Genomic DNA, 17074 nt, shown 5'->3' on the forward strand with positions numbered 1-17074 from the left:
CCCGGTTGTGGGCTCGATCCCCAGTGTGGGGTGTGCAGGAGGCAGCTGATCCATGATTCTCTCTCATCATTGATATTTCTCTCCCTCTCTCCCTCCCTTCCTCTCTGAAACCAATAAAATTTAATGCAAAAAAATAGTTATCATTAAATCTTCCTGCTGCCCAGTCCATCTTCCAAACTCTGCTGCCGGGAGGCCCTGTCCGAGGCTCACCTCCGTGCCCGCCCTTGCTCCCCCGGAACTTTAACATCTGGAGCCATGAACCCCACGGCTGCTGGACAGGTGCAAGCACCCTCTGGTCAGCAGGTCCCACATCACCGGACACTCACTCTGCCTGGGAGACTCACCAGAGAATTTCTAAACACGTGTCTTATCCCAGTAGGAATTCTGCTGAGTAAGAGTAGCAAGATATTTAGGTTTCATACCTGAAATGAAAAGTAGAACCAGAGAGCAACGAAATGTGATGCTCTGTGTGACATGGGACACTCATTGCTTTGCGATGTAATGTGTGTGTGTGTGTGTGTGTGTGTGTATGTGTGTGTACATGACGTGTTTGGGTGTTTGTGTGCATGTGTGTGTGTGTGTACATGACGTGTTTGGGTGTTTGTGTGCATGTGTTTGTGTGTAGTATCTCAGATCCTCTCTCTTACCTTCTTACAACCCCTCAGAATAGGAGACACTGTGTGACAACAGGGTTCATGGGCAGATCTGCCTGAGGAAATAGATTCCGGAAATTCAAGCACCAGGATCAAGTTTCCACTTTAGACACGGAGCCACCAGTCAGCTCCCGTCACGGGACATAGAAAACACGGGCACGGGGGCGTTAACTGGCCCCCATGCGTGTCAGATACTGACACATGTTCACGCTAAAAACTTAAAAGTGTCTTAAAGGAAAGCCTGTGGTAACCGGATGAAATAGTCGGTTAACTTCTTGGAATAAGAATTCACACTTTTATTTTTGCTTCAGTTCTCATTGCTTAATTTTAACTATTCTCATCCAAGAGAGCTTTGTAGTTATTTCCAGGCTGGGAGCGAAGGAGCAATAAATAAACTCTTTGTGGGGACGGGAATTTCTTGCGGCCTCGGGAGCAGGAACATGTCTTATTTTCTCCACGAGGATGCCACACCCTCCCAATCCGGCTTGAAGGGTGAGAGGCTGCGTCCCAAGGAGGAGGACCCTGGGAACTGAAACTTCTTGCCCCTTTAACATCGGGAGCCACGAACCCCACGGCTGCCGGACAGGTGCAAGCCTCCTCTGGTCAGCAGGACCCGCTGTGCCCAGGGGCGTTCACACCACCGGACACTCACTCCGCCTGGAGGTCGTGCCCTATGTCACTCAGAGCAATGAGTGTCCCATGTCACACAGAGCATCACATTTCGTTGCTCTATGGTTCTACTTTTCATTTCAGGTGTGACACCGAAATATCTTACTGCTCTTACTCAGCAGAATTCCTACTGGGATAAGACACGTGTTTAGAAATTCTCTGGTGAGTCTCCCAGGCGGAGTGAGTGTCCGGTGATGCGGGTCCTGCTGACCAGAGGGTGCTTGCACCTGTCCGGCAGCCGTGGGGTTATTGGAAGACCCCTGATCGGAAGCGGAAGAGGTGGAGGCACCTCAGGGACAGTGCGCACACCGCGGATCACGGAACACTCTGCAGGCCCACCCGGGGCCCCGAGGGGTGTCTGCTCTACTCGCAACACGTCCGGTTCTAAGAAGGTTAAATTAAGACATTCTCCCAACGGCGTCTCCAGCCAACGCCGAGACACTTTTCCAAGGCACGGCCCGGGGTTTGCATGAGGTCAGAGCCCAGGAGGGCACTTCCTCCTGCCCTCCCACCCCCGCCTCCCAGCTGCTGGGACGAGCTCCCAAGCGCTTTAATTACACGCGGTGCGGTGAGCCTCACTCTGGTCCCCACCCACTCACCGGACCGATTTAACGAGATGAAGTAACCGAGAAACCGCAGGCTCCTGGTGCAGGAGTGCCAGCCCAGCCACGCCACCCCCTCTCGCTGTCCGCCGGCCACGGTGTGGGCAAGCTCCTCCTGAAATGGCCCCGGTCCCTGGACAGGGCCCCGCGGGACAGGCCCGGCCAAACCTCTCACAGGGGCAGAGCCAGCCTCAGCGTTTCCGTTTTCTCCTTGGCTCCTTCAAGTCCTGCTGGCCCGTCCACCTTGACAATGTAAGAAGTTAATTTCCCTCTCCAGCTTCCCACACACGAGATATATTTAGGAAGCTAAATATCCTATGGTTGCCGAGCAGACTTTGTATTTATTCCTTAATTCTCGATGTTACCTTTATGGGGGGGGAGGGGGGCAGAGTGGTTTAAATTTATGTTGCACTTTATTTTTTTTAATATATTTTTATTGATTTCAGAGAGGGAGAGAGTGCAACATCAGTGATGAGAGAGCATCATTGATCAGCTGCCTCCTGCGCGCCCCCTACTGGGGACCAAGCCATTGACCAGAATCAAACCCGGACCCTTCAGTCCACAGGCAGGCGCTCTGTCCACTGAACCACACTGGCTAAGGCCATGTTGCACTTTAATGACCCCAAATTAACAAGCATAACTTGTTAAAACTAAATGGAAAAAATACTCAGCACTCATTGCAATATTTGAAAATGCTGTTATCTAGAATTGTAATTATTTTTAAAACATTTTAAGAACTGACATTTTATAGTATCTGCATGATGGTCAACGTCGGCACTGGTAGATGTGTGTGCGGAACGTCGGCACTGGTAGGTGTGTGCGGCGTCTCTTACGCCTTATCTAACACTGGAACGAGTATGTAAGTCATTCCCGTTGACATAAGCAGTGCGAAGGGTGACAACTCCAGGGTGTCTAAAACTTCTCCTACAAGGCACACCCTAATGACCCCTGGGTTTCTGAAAAGAAAAGAAGAAAAAAGGTACCATTCGAAAGCTCCAAAGATCTATCTATGTTTCCTCTGGTCACAGCAGCCAGAGACACTGCAGGAGACTTTTCAACATGTGTGAGGGGGAAAAGCAGCCGTTCCGCCGGATGGCGGAGAACCCTGGAAGGCTGACTTCCTTTCCGTTTCCCAGTTTCCTTCCCAGCCACAGGGATCTGTTGATGCAAGACCCAAAGGAAGTGTCCGGAGGGACGGCTCGGATAACGAGATGTGCTGGTGCCCGGCTCGAGCTACGCACTGTTTATTCGTGGAGTTGACCTCAGCTCTGCACTGACCAGACACTGTCCGAGGAGAGGCCAGTTCAGTGTGTACCGAGACACCTGTCCCTTCGGCTCAGATTCGACGGGAGACTTGGGGTGGGGGTGGCGGAGGAGGGAGGCTATTGCTCAATTTGCTTTAGAAAAAGTCGCCTTGTTTTCAAGTCCCTTAACTTCATGAAAACAAGACAACGGCCTCCGAACTCTATCCCCACTCAAAGCTCCGGAGAGATGCTTCTCTTACTGCATTCGACACAGAATTGTGCTTCCGTCACTGCTTCGCTCAGCAAACGGCTCATCAGGGAAGAGAATGAACAGGGACTGAGCCATCATTTTGCCGAGCACTGTGCCAGCGCTGCTCGTTCTCACAGTTAATCCCACAGCAGTGACGCGGGCGAGGTATTATCTCCACGTTGCAGTGCAGAGAAGTGAGGCTTAGAGAGAGCGAATAGCATTCATTCCCCGGATCACAGAACTGCTGGGTGGGAGCTGAGCGCCAATTCCGGCCAATCCAACGCCAAGCCCGCTTCCTGCCCGTCCCTGTGATTCCCATCAGCATCCACTCGTTAGCTCGTTAGCTTGGCCGATGCCCGAGTACAGAAACAGGTTCCTCATTCCAGTGCTAATAATCAAGACCACATTGCAGCTTAGCTTTGGAGCCTGTACAGGCCACACCAAGGCCTCCAAAACGTAGCAACGTCATTAGATGTGAAGACAAATTCAGTCCTGACCCAGTTAAATTACTGCCCTATCTTTCTAAAGAGAGAGGAGGTCGGTCCTGACCTTTTCCAAATGGAAGGACACAGGGGCCTAAAGACGTTTCATTCATTCTTAGAAGTGGACATAAGCTGGGCCCTGCATGGTCTAAACTCGCTCTGCCCACACGCGGCCTCTGAGGGGCACGGAGAATTTAGAAACCCATTTCCAGGAAAGGAATCCACACAAAATAGAACCAACCTACCACCTGCCCCTGGGCGGAGGCCCACGGCCCATAAATGACTGTCTTGAAGGGATGTTCATTTTAACACCTACCATGCCCCAAGCTCTCTTGCCCAACATTCTGCATTAATAGAGACATCAAGAGCAGTGTGGGCCACTGCTATTCTTGCCCGGGGCTGTTTTGGGCTCCTGTGAAAATAGCAGCACCATGAATTTCATGCTCCAGCATGTCCGCATTCTTGGCAAAGCGACAGAAAAACCCTGGTGGTCAAACTGGTGGTAGAGCATCCACCACACAGATATTTTGTAAGTGGCCACGGAATGTGTAACCGCTATCAGAAAGCCAGAGCAGATTTTATGAGGTTGTTCTATGACCCCCCTATGACGACCTTGCAAACCAGAAGCAAAACAATCCTACACCCATCGAAGCGACGTAAGCTGACCACAGGGTCAGCAGCAGGTGTCGGGAAGGGAATCTACCCACAGCAGAATCACTGCCTGAACTGGCGACTGCATCTAGACCAAAATGGCACCTCACCCTTCTCAGCGGACATAACAATCGGCTACACGGTTGTGGCAAGGCTCACACGGGCGCGTGGGTGGGGAGCACCCTTGCCCGGCAGCTCCTGTGCAGGTGGCACCAAAGCTGAGGGCATTCGGGCGGCAGGGCTGGCATCGTTCCTGTTTCGTTTTGCATTTCTTTGGTTAATCCTCACCCAAGGACATTTCTCCATTGATTTTTAGAGAGAGTGGAAGGGAAGGAGGAGGGGGAGAGAGAGAGAAGCATCAACGTGAGAGCAACACGATTGGTTGCCTCCCGCACACCCCGACCGGGGCTGGGGATCGAACCTGCAACCCAGGTACCTGCCCTTGACCGGGAATTGAACCCACAACCCTCTGGTCCAGGGGCCAATGCTCTAACCACTGAGAAACGCCAGCCGGCCAATAAAACAGCTTTGGATGACAGTGAAATAAAGCAGAAAAGACGGTGGCGGGGACCAGTAGATGGTTATAATTGTGCAGCCCCAGCCCGACCACCAGCAGCTGACACAGCCCGAGGCCCAGCAGGAGCGTGTGCCATGTGAGCACGCGGATGGAAACGCAGACAGAGCCGGCGTGAAAAGAGAGGAAGGGGGGGATGTGTGGACACCAGGAAGCAGCGGGGGCAGCAGCTCCCCCGGGGACGAGGAGAAGAGGGAGGCGGGCACTGGGTGCAGGGACAGAGAAGTCTTCCGACAGCGAGTGTGCGACCCCTGGGGTGGCCCCCACGTCCTGGCGACCTGCGGCGTCTCTACCCCCGACAGGGCCCTGCTGAGCGCTTCCTGCTGGGCAGAGACCCTGTGGGGTGGGCGGGGCTGGGCGGGAGGTGAGGCTCCTCCAGGGGCCCCGCAGGGCCTACCAGCGTCCAGGATCCCAGCCCGGGGCACAGGCTCCGAGGCGAGAACGGCTGAGAAAGGGGACACCAGCGTGTGTCATGGGCCCACCCTTGTTCGTCCTGCTGCGGAGGGCGATGGGTCCCCAACTCCAGTGCCTCCCGGGACCAGGCAGCCACAGTGGGGACGGCGCTGGGTGCGAGGAAACGCCGGGTCTGCTGGGAACTGGAGTTTGCAGCCCCTCCAAGGGCTTCCAGACGCAACGTTTAGGGGAAAGCACGTGGTGACTGAGCAGATGTCCACGTGCGGATGTGAGCCTGGGGCAGCCTCGTAGTGACCTGTGCAATGACCTGTGACCTGTGCGATGACCTCGACCTGTGCGATGACCTGCGACCTGTATAATCACCTGTGACCTATGACCTGTGTTGTGGCCTGTGATGTGGACGTCTGGCCCGAGGCCAGTGTCCAGGCTTCTAGGCCAAACCTCATCCCAGAGCCGAGTTTGCCTGGAGTCACCCCCTAGCGTCTAGAGCAGCGGTTCTCCACCTTCCTAACGCCGAGACCCTTTAATACAGCTCCTCACGCTGTGGTGACCCCCAATTTCATTGTTTCAAATTGAACATCATTAAAGCATAGTGATGAATCACAAAACAATATGTAATTATAGATGTGTTTTCCCATGGTCTCAGGCGACCCCTGTGAAAGGGTCGTGGGGCCCCCAAAGGGGTCGCGCTCCACAGGCTGAGAACCGCTGGTCTAGCGAGAAGCAAAGTGCCCTGAGTCAGCGCCTTTCCAACCACTCGGCGCATTGAACTGGGCGTCCCCGATGGAGCCTCCGCGACTGTGACCACAACATCGTCCTCAGGGTCACACCAGACAGGATCCTAAGGCTTCACTTAGCAACGATGTTCTGATCTATTGGAAGCCGTCCGAGACCCGGGAAGGCGGGAGGGCAGAGCGAGGACGGGGATGCTGAGGCCGCCTCCCCGGCACCGTCGTTTACTAAATCACCAGCCCAGCCAGGCCGCGGCACGGCCCAGACAGAGGGGAGTGGACGCTGCGTGGCCAGACAGAGGGAAGTGGACGCTGCGCGGCCCAGACAGAGGGGAGTGGACGCTGCGAGGCCCAGACAGAGGGGAGTGGACGCGGCCCAGACAGAGGGGAGTGGACGGCACGTTCCCGGCCCAGACAGAGGGGAGTGGACGCTGCGCGGCCCAGACAGAGGGGAGTGGACGCTGCGAGGCCCAGACAGAGGGGAGTGGACGCGGCCCAGACAGAGGGGAGTGGACGGCACGTTCCCGGCCCAGACAGAGGGGAGTGGACGCTGCGCGGCCCAGACAGAGGGGAGTGGACGCTGCGCGGCCCAGACAGAGGGGAGTGGACGGCGCGTTCCCGGCCCACGGCCCCTCCTCTCCCCCAGCACAGGAGCCGCCCCTTTGCGCTGAGGGTCACAGGCAGGGCCGTGTGCCAGGGCCTGGCCCTCGGTCTGCTTCCCAGGCCTCTGCCCAGCTCTGTGTTGAAGCCGAGAAGGAAGGAGGAGCTGGGAGAGCCCTCACCTGCAGCTGCTGGTCTAGTTCCGGGAAGAGCAGCGCGGGGTCCTCCGTGGGGGCGCCATCTGGAAGGGAAATCAGACTTTCACTCTGGGCCCTTTCTCTCCCGGCAGGACGCCCCGCTCGCCGCTGCCTCTCGCTGGAGACGGACAGGACGCAGAGGACGGCAGCACTCGCGGTCAACACACACACAAGGATCCAGCCCGGGGCCGACACCAGCATTTCGCAAACGCCTCTGGGTGTTCCCCAGTGAAGAAGGGCTCTGGCCCTGGCTGGTGGCTCAGTGGTTAGAGTGTCAGCCAGAGGGGTGAAGGGTTCGATTCCCGGACAAGCACACGTACCTGGGCTGCAGGTTTGATGCCGGGCCCTGGGAATCAACCAATCAATGTGTCTCTCTCATATCAATGTTTTTCTCTCCCCCCTTCCTCCCTCCCTTTCACTCTCTCTAAAAAATTAATTGGAAAAATATCCTCTGATGAGGATTAGCAAAAAGAACAGCCCAGCTGGTGTGGCTCAGTGGTGGAGCCTCCACCTATGAACCAGAAGGTCACGGTTCGATTCCCGGTCAGGGTTCATGCCAGGGTTGTGGGCTCCATCCCCAGGGTGGGACTTGCAGGAGGCAGCCAACCAATGATTCTCTCTCATCAATGTTTTATCTCCCCCCGCCAAAAGAACAAAAAAATCAATAAAAACAAACATTTTGGGGGGAAAAGAATTCACTTTTATAGCCAAGAAAATAGCAAATTCCCAGTGTGCCTCAGAATCGGCGAAGCCCCTACAGAAATCTACATCCTGGCTCAGCCACAGCGCACGGCAGGTCTGCGGGACCACGCTGACGAGCTGGCAGCAAGTAGAGGCTCAACCTCGAGTCGCTCGGAAGCCCGATTAGTTGGCGGAGAAATAAACACAGAATTGGTATTTTACAAGCAGAATGAAAGTCAGACTTTAGTTTCAAAAGTGCATCAAGTTGGATTACTCCAAGCAGGAAGTGGCCGCGGCAACGAGAAAACCCCAGACAGATGTGAGGAGCGAGCCAGCCGGTGCCTCCCAGGCCATCTGCTGCCTTGGCACCCCGGCCGCCGGCAGCGCCAGGGCCTGGAGCCGCTTGCTGCGCCCCGCGGTGATGTGTGGCCTGTTTACTTTCAAACAGTGGCTGTCTTCTCCAACTGGTCTTAAAAATAGGCAAATATGCTAAAAGCGGACGATGAGTCACAGGCCGGGCCGCAGGGAGGAGGGCGATGACTCAGCCCCGGGACACAGCTGCGCGGACACTTGGCTGAGCTCGGGCACCTTGGACGGCGGCGCTGGACCGGCTCCTGAGAGCCGCGAGCCCGGCCGCGGTTCCGGAAGCCAAGGTGGCTGTACAGTAGCCATGCCGGCCTCCCCCGCCCCCGGCCAACTTCCCTTTTTATAAAAGAAAGAAAAGCAGCTCCCGGGTTTGTTTAGAATGTAACAAAATCGGATGCAAGTGTATTTGATTAACGTTTATTTATTTACCTGATTCTCATCATTGATGTTTCTCTCTCCCTCTCCCTTCCTCTCTGAAATCAATAAAAACATATTTTTTTAAAAAATTATTTATTTGCCAAATATTGCCTGAATGCCGCGACAGGGGCTCTCGGCTACATTGGCCAGTCGGGTTATCATAGTTTCATGTGTTGAGGAAATAGTCCTAGGCTTCCGTTTCGAAAGGGTGCCGTGGGCTTGCGGGACACGCCAGGGGCCCAGGAACCTCTGAGGGCGAAGCACGAAGGAGAGAATCAGGAGGAGTGTTTCCCAAGCAGATGTTCGCTGCCCGTGGGCAGACGCGATGGACTGAGTCAACGGCACTTAAAATAGAGCTCGCTTGTTGCACCCACCACGGCACCCTCCGCCCTGTGCCCGGGACGGCATCTGGGCCTCTGAGCAGCTGCCGGCTGTTCTGTTCCTTCAACCATCGTCCTCGCTGCGTTTCCCCCTGAACCGAGGAGGTGGGACCCTGGGCTGCCGCGCGGACCCTCCCTGCTCCGCAGTAGCTGGACCCGCGGGGCCGAAGGCGCTGAGCGGCGACTGGACCGTCCTCTGGTGCAGAGGCAGGGGTGTCCCGGTGGGGCTCTCGCCGCGCCCCTGCCTTCCTCCCCTCTGGCCGTGACCCCCACGGCACACACACTTGGCCGTCTCGAGCCCCAGCAGTTTTCCCCAAACCCTGGAATCTGTCACCAGCACCTCATGACAGAGAACACTTACACCCGGTTCACAGACAAGCGGACCCTGGGCCAGAGGCGAGTCCGTCTGTGGGACAAACGTACTTTGTAGAGAAAAACAAACACTAAGAAGTCCTCGCTGCTGTGTCCTCATTTCCTGTTTCACGTCCGAGATGTGAAAACTCCGTCAAAACCAGGCCAGGTGTGCACACCAGCGTCTGAGCCCGTTCTGGACGGCATCCCGGCCGGACTCCCCCACCGGGGCCCCCATCCCAGGCACAATCCACACAGAGGAGACCCCGGGGAAGCCAGCTTGGGGGACAGCCCACCTCCTTCCCATCCCAGCCAGGAGCCCGAGGGCCACCTGCTCAGACTCCATCCCATCTACCTGCACGTCCCGCGGGGGCAGCCGCCCCGGGGTCTCCCGCTGGCTCAGTCCAGGGGCCCTTGGGCCAGGTGGGCCCAGGCAGGTGGCATGCTCCGCCCACAGCGTCTGCAACTCCTCACCATCTCCGACCAGGAGCCCGCAGGACTGCACGGCCCCCAGACCTGCAGCTGGTCCTGTCGGCAGTTTGGCCCGAGCTGGTGGCCCGAGACCGTCCTTCAGGGACACACACACTCACAGGCCAGCGAGTGAGGGCCGTGGCCACGCGCCCAGGCTCACGCACACACGTTCCTGGGGACGTTCGCCTCCGAAGGCCCTGATCACTGAGGGCACAGCGGTCAGTGCAACATGCAGTGGACAGGCCTGCACGGAAGCTCGTCGGCTCTTCAGGTGGTGAACGTGGAGCATCAGCGTGGCCTCTTTGAGACACAGTTTTCCCTTCTGCTAAATGGGCACGATACTCCCTGTCCCGGGAACTAGATGCCAGTAAAGGGATCAGACATCAGTCATTTATCCCACAGCCGGGGGCCTAGGAAATAACCAGTAATAACAATAACAATAATAAATGCTTAATACGATCAAGCTTAGCTTCCATTCCGTCACCACAAGTCGGACAAAAGGGGTAATGGTGCGTGTGTGTGCGTGTGTGTGTGCGTGTGTGTGTGTGCGTGTGTGTGTGTGCGTGTGTGTGTGTGCGTGTGTGTGTGCACGCTCGGCCCACAGTGGCTGACGCTGCCCTCGCTCCTCCTCCGAATCACAGAGAACAGAGAGCCCTGCGTCCTGGGCTCCAGGCCAGTGAAGGGACATTGCCCTGGGCCTGGGGTGTACTCTCTTCATTTAAATCTCAACGTAGAACGGTCTCCTGATACTCTCCTATCAAAGCAAACACTTTCTATATGAAATATTGCCCCAAATTTAACTGATGCACAGAAGGACTTCAAGCACTTTCATTTTAAATCCAAATTGAGATTAATGTTTTATTTATAGAAATAAAGTAAGTGCTATAAGGCTGCCAACCCACGTTAATAATATAGCAAACAACTTTCCTTAAAGGTCTGGATGCCTAGCTTCTCATGAGAGCATCTCATCGCTTTGAAACACATCAAAGGCTCTTTTCAATCTCTGCTTCCTGCTTACTAAGCATCAGAGGTGTGAATTCTTTAATCCACACTAGGCTTCCAGGTGCATAAAACCAAGAGTATAGCTACAGGTACAAATGGGGCTCTCGATATGGATACAGGAAGAGACTTGGATGACACCTGGCAGACTGCCAATTCTTGATCATTAATATTAATGTTAATCGTCATGTGACCTCAGCCAGGACCTGGCACTGTCAGGCCAACAAGGTCCAGCATCAAACAGACCGCAGTGCTCTCCACCGGGAACCGGGTCCGGTTTGAGCGCAGGTTTCACGTTTCTTAGGAGCAGCCATCTGGTCGCCATTGTTGCTGCTATCACTTTGTGACTCTTATCAATTTATCCTCCTGCAAGGATATTTTTACTAATTTAGCTCAGCACATACTTGCCCAGAAACACCTGCTTCAAGAGCCCCTTGGGAGTCGTTCACCATCAAATGGGATTTACCTCTACGTCCCCTCCTTCTTCCTCTAAAAACATATCGGAACTGACCTTCCTGCGTCACTCCCCACAGCCATCGGGGGCACTGCTCTCAGGAGCATTCGTGTGTCTCTCTTTTATTTTTTTTAAGTGTTTTTATTGATGTCCGAGAGGAAGGGAGAGGGAGAGACGGGTAGAAACATCAACGATGAGAGAGAGAATCATGGATCGGCTGCCTCCTGCACACCCCACACCAGGTATCAAGCCCACAATCCGGGCCTGGGTCCTTGACCGGAATTGAACCGTGAGCTCCTGGTTCGTAGGTCGATGCCCAACCACTGAGCCACACCGGCCAGGCCGGGCTTCTCTTTTATGACGGGGACCCACCTCCAAACGGGCCGAGTCCCTTTTTAATGCTATTTGTTGGCTGCCATTTGAGGCAATTACCCTCCCTGAGCCCCCTGTCCACGTCCGTGAAACGGGTTGTAACAACATCGTCCTCCTGGGTCAGCGAGGCTCGGGGAACGGCCGGTCACTTCCCAATATGCAGCCCTCGCTCCAGGGGCGAGAGTTTTGGTTTATGGAACACATCCTGCTCTTCCCGGCCAGGTTTCTCCCAGAAGCGGCTGCCCCTGCTCCGTGCATCACAGACCTCCCCTCTCTCTGCCTCAAGAAACGCAGAGGGAGAGTCCGTGCCCTCTCGCCACCTGGCCCACCTGGGGCAGATCTGGGAGCGTAGAAACGAAGTAAAGGTCGGATCAGGGACAAGGGGAGCAGGGACACCGCAGCCCCCAGCTGGCTAACTGGTCCCTCATTGTCCCTGGTCCCTGGTCCTGTGCCTCTGCCTCGACAGCGGGGTAACGGGTGAGATGCAGGTGCAGGGACAGCTGAGGCGGAATCTGCGGGAAGCACCATGGCGACGCCTCGCCTGCACAGGGCGAACGCGAGTCTCACAGCTGTCAATCATCTCACACATCTCACCAAACACTGCAGTTCAGCAAGTGTAGTGACTTACACAAAATCAAAAAAACTGTGATGGAAATGGGTCTAGAAGCCGTGCCTTGCTGAGGCTAGAGCCCTATGTTCTTAATCTCTATCCCAATTCATCTCAGAGAAATATGAAGGAGAAGGGGAGGAGGAGGAAGGGGAGGGGAGAAAGGGGAAGGAGGGGGAGAGGGAGGACCGGGAGGAAGGGGGGAGGAGGGGGAGAGGAGGGGGAGAGGAGGGGGAGAGGAGGGGGAGGATGGGGAGGATGGGGAGGATGGGGAGGAAGGGGGAGGAGGGGGAAGGAGGGGGGAGGAGGGGGGAGGAAGGGGAGGAGGGGAGGAGGGGGGAGGAGGGGGGAGGAGGGGGAAGGAGGGGGGAGGAGGGGGAAGGAGGGGGGAGGAAGGGGAGGAGGGGAGGAGGGGGGAGGAGGGGGGAGGAGGGGGGAGGGGGGGGAGGAGAGGGAGGAGGAGAAGGAAGAAAAGCAGGCCTGACGTGGCTGAGGGAAGGGGCACTGAATGAGTCTCCTAGGAAATGAACGAGTCGACATTGACAGCAAAAGGGAGTACTTTTCTCGTGGACTCTGCTGACTCCTCAACAATAAGTTCAAGGCCATGAACTGCTCCCACAGTCCCCCTGGTGCCCACGTCCTGTGACAGTCTGGGTGCTCCCCTGAACTCGGGGTGTGCGCGCCACACGCACTGGAATCCAAAGGGCAGCGGCGTGAGGAGGGCAGAGCTGCCCGGCGTGACCTGCACACCCCTGACCCCGGGAGTCCCAGGGCGCCCCACTATGCGCAAAGCCTCTTCCCGCGCAGCCAGGCCCTGCACACGCCCGGCTGCAGACGCGGCTTCCATCTGGGCCGGACCCTTCTGACGGGGGCTCTCGGGCGCCCGTTTGGAGAAACATGGGCCAACGCCAGCTCCTGCCTGGGCGCCCGCGTTAGAAGGTGCCTTTGGAGATGGGCTGCGGGTCAGGGACTTCAGGGGCCAGCTCCTTGGGCGGCATCGTTTGGGGATGGACCTGTCCCTCTTCGGTCATTGTTGGTCAGTGTCACCCACCAGGGCACCGCGGGAGGACAGAGGGGGTGACGGGAGATGACAGGTCGGTGGATGGAGTGGCAGAGAGGCAACCAGCCCTCAAAAGACAGGTCTAGGTGGCCACGCTGTTTGCGCCTGGGCCTACATGCCACATGTGTGTACATATGTACACATGTGTGCACACACACGTGACATATACACCATAGCAGGGTGTCCCCAAACATGTACACACACTTTCACAGCTGATACCTCAGTTTTGAAAGTGAAATGTATTTTAATGAACGCTGCCTTTAGAGCTATTCCAAGTGTGTGTTCATTTGGGGGGACGTACTATGTGTGACATAAACGGATACGACACTGGCCGAGGACATGCACGCCTCCCCTTGTCACCGCCGTGACCACACCCCAGGTCCGTGTCAAAGGGATGCGATTCCAGGTGTGTGAAGAGGCCCTGAGGGGAGTGTGACAGGGAGCTCTGTGCAGGGGGCCTCGCCTCAACCTCGCCACCTGGAGAAGGCCCCCTGGCCTGCCCACGACCACCCGCCTGGCCTGCCCACGACCACCCGCCTCGCCTGCACACGCACCACCCGCCTCGCCTGCCCACGACCACCCGCCTCGCCTGCACACGGACCACCCGCCTCGCCTGCCCACGACCACCCGCCTCGCCTGCCCACGACCACCCGCCTCGCCTGCACACGACCACCCGCCTCGCCTGCCCACGACCACCCGCCTCGCCTGCACACGGACCACCCGCCTCGCCTGCACACGACCACCCGCCTCGCCTGCCCACACACCACCCCCACCCGCCTCGCCTGCCCACACACCACCCGCCTCGCCTGCCCACGCACCACCCGCCTCACCTGCCCACACACCACCCCCACCCGCCTCGCCTGCCCACACACCACCCGCCTCGCCTGCCCACACACCACCCCCACCCGCCTCGCCTGCCCACCCATCACTCCACACGTGGGAACCCGCCCGGCAGCTCGAGCACCGAGACCGCGGTGTTTCAACACTGAGCAACCACCCGCTGGGCTGTGGTCGGAAAGTGCAGCCCAGGACTCTCTGACAGGAGAAAGCTGACGTGGGGAAGGAAGAAGAGAAAATGCACTAAAACGGCCAAAAACGAGAGACAGGGAAGCCACCCAGCCGGGACCTGATGGAGGTCAGGAGGTCAAGGTCAGCAGGCTCCCTGCACAAGCGCCGGGGTGGGGGGACGGAGGGCGCACCTGAAGCCTGGCCGAGGCTGAAGGCGATGCGCACGGGCCGGTCCGCAGGAACCCTGGCGGTGCTGAGCATGTGGGCGCCGGAGCCGCGGCCGTCCCCCGGGTCTTCCAGCTGCGGGGACAAGAGCTTCGTCACTGCCCAGGTCTCTGCCACCCATGGGCCTTGGCAGGTGTGGGGGAGGCATCGTCACTGCCCAGGTCTCTGCCACCCGCGGGGCCTTGGCAGGTGTGGGGGGGGGGGCATCGTCACTGCCCAGGTCTCTGCCACCCATGGGCCTTGGCAGGTGTGGGGGGGGGGGCATCGTCACTGCCCAGGTCTCTGCCACCCGCGGGGCCTTGGCAGGTGTGGGGGGGGGGCATCGTCACTGCCCAGGTCTCTGCCACCCATGGGCCTTGGCAGGTGTGTGTGTGGGGGGGGGTGGGGGGGGTGAAGTGTCGCTTTCTTATTGTAAAGATGGCCCAGTCCCCGGCCTTCCTTCGCTGCATCCAGTGTCCTGGCCCCATTTCAAGTCCTTTTTCTGACCTAACAATGCTGCTTTGTCACATACACCTAGAGTGACATATACAGGACTTTCACCGCATCCTTTCACACTGACCAGCCCAGCCCTGGCCCCTCCAGGTCTTGCACCTCGTTTTTAATTGAGGGGAGGAGTCCTAGGGCAGGGGGTGGTCGCCATTAGACTGGGCTCCCTTCCCACGCTCCAGGGTCTATGGGGTGTGAATGTCTGATCAGGTGGCAAAGGATGAGCATCTGGGATCCTTTGAAGAGTAACAAGGACTGTTTTAAATATCCCGCAGGCATCGTATGAACAGCATGTGCGTTAAACATGGGACTCGCTCCCTGTGAGTCTGTCAGCATCTCTGAGGTTGTATGTCTTTGCCTGCACGATTCAAAACACAAAACCTGCAAACATCCTGATGTTCTACCTCATCCATTAAATTACCGTTTAATTAATGAACGAGGGCAGAACGAACAGGAAAATAGCCGACAGATGAGACGGGCTCAGGTGGGCAAGTACATTTGTCACAATAAGATCATTTAGCCCGAATCATCCAAACCGAGATGTGTGATCACTCTGGTTCACTGGCACCGGGAAAAGATATTGTTATAAATATCTTGGTTCCTTAAATACATATATTTAACTTCTCTATTTTTAGTCATATTTCCCCTAACCCCTCTACTTTCCTTCCCATGTAGACAGCAAACCAAAAAGCGCTGAAGGATATTTTAAGGAAAATGTCTCCAAAAATGGCAAAATATAAATCATCGTTCGGCGCCCTTCGCGGGGTTCTGGGAACCACTTGGGCAGAGCATTTTCTCACAGGAAGGGCCCTGAGTCTTTCCCATAACTTTCTCCACCTAAAAATAGTGCCTAGAACATTGGGTTTGTTTTCACAATTATTTATAGAGCCAAAGCGAAGGCATACATATGTGCGTGTATGTGAGACGTGACCTACACGGAACCATCTCGCCCAGAAAGTGGAAAGAAAACAGGCTTTTTTCCACCTTGTTTAGCTTTGGGGGGAAAACAGCAACTGCTTATCACGAAGTTAGAATCGCGTTCGGCCCATTCGTTTCACACGGCAGAGAGCGGTGGCTGCCAGGGCACCCATGTCCGTCCTTCTAAGTTAGAAAAGGGTGGGAGCATGAAGCATCCAACTTGGGGACAGGGTAGCAGGAATCGCTGTTTCTCGGCCCGGGAGCGTTTCCTCTGAGCCCTGGCGTTCACTCCTGTGCAGCCCGGCCTGCCTGGAATCCAGCGTCTTGTTAGCCACCTGCTCCCGGGAGCAGAACAGACTGTCTCACATCTAACAAAACAAACTGTAAAAACCCCTGGACCTTGTGGCTAAAAGAAAAAAGTCACGGTCCGCAGGCCACATCATCGCCCCGTCTAAGGATGCGCAGCTGGGCTCCCTCCTGGCCGGGGCTCCCAGCCATCCTGCACCGGGGAGTCCGCCCAGCTCTGTGGCTTCCAGAGATGGGAAGGGAGGTGACACACAGACACAGGCCTCCCCGCACGACGGAGACATCTGTGCCTCCAGGGTGGCGGCGGCCAAGTCGGGGACGCGGTGTGGACCAGGGGCCGAGAGCAGATGCCTTCCCATCCCTCCTCGGCCGGCAGAGCTCGGCCAGGCGGCTGTGCCCCGCCCGGTGAGCGAGCGGCGGGCACACCTGTTCCTTACCTCACTCGGCGGGGTGTGTGCCCTCGGGTAATCCAGGGCAGCGCTGCTGGCCGCCCGGCGCCTTTGTGAGCAGAGACTCGGAGCCCTGCACCTGCCGCGGCCACTGGCGGTCTGAGCAGCAGCGACAGCTGCCCACCGCTCCGCTACCTGCTGTCCCAGACCCGTGTCCCCCGGGCCTCCTGTTCCGCTCCCGCTGCCACCCCTCCTGCCCTCGCCTCCCCGACAGCGGGGATGCGGTCATGCTTCTAGAAAAAGCAGGGCGGGTGCAGCCCTCCTCCTGTCAGAGGCATTGATGAACAGCGACTGTGGAGAGGCCAAATGCTCGAACTCATTAGTCCTGGCAAACCTAAAATACAAGCAGGCTTGCGTCACACGACAGGAATGTCTTCAGTGTGGCCCAATCGGGCCTGGCTGTGCCCTCGAACTGGCACACACGGTGTGACCCCAGTCGGCAGGAACGCCCTGGGGC

At 57.0% G+C, this 17074-nt stretch overlaps 1 protein-coding gene across 1 annotated transcript in view; it reads right to left on the minus strand.

Moving 5' to 3' along the window:
• Positions 1–16783, minus strand: part of MAP3K7CL (MAP3K7 C-terminal like) — a 31590-nt gene extending 14807 nt beyond the window's left edge. Inside the window, exons 1-3 of the mRNA XM_070403706.1 lie at positions 16606–16783; positions 14425–14533; positions 7053–7111 (exon numbers count right to left, since the gene is read on the minus strand). Of these exons, the coding sequence (XP_070259807.1) occupies positions 7053–7111; positions 14425–14494 (129 nt within the window). The 5' untranslated portion in view covers positions 14495–14533; positions 16606–16783. The remainder of the gene's footprint in view (positions 1–7052; positions 7112–14424; positions 14534–16605) is intronic.
• Positions 16784–17074: the final 291 nt, after the last annotated feature.

The sequence above is a fragment of the Myotis yumanensis genome, unplaced genomic scaffold, assembly GCF_028538775.1.
Source record: "Myotis yumanensis isolate MYYU_CA2020_CCGP unplaced genomic scaffold, mMyoYum1.0.hap1 SCAF_2, whole genome shotgun sequence".
Classification (NCBI taxonomy): Eukaryota; Metazoa; Chordata; class Mammalia; order Chiroptera; family Vespertilionidae; genus Myotis; species Myotis yumanensis.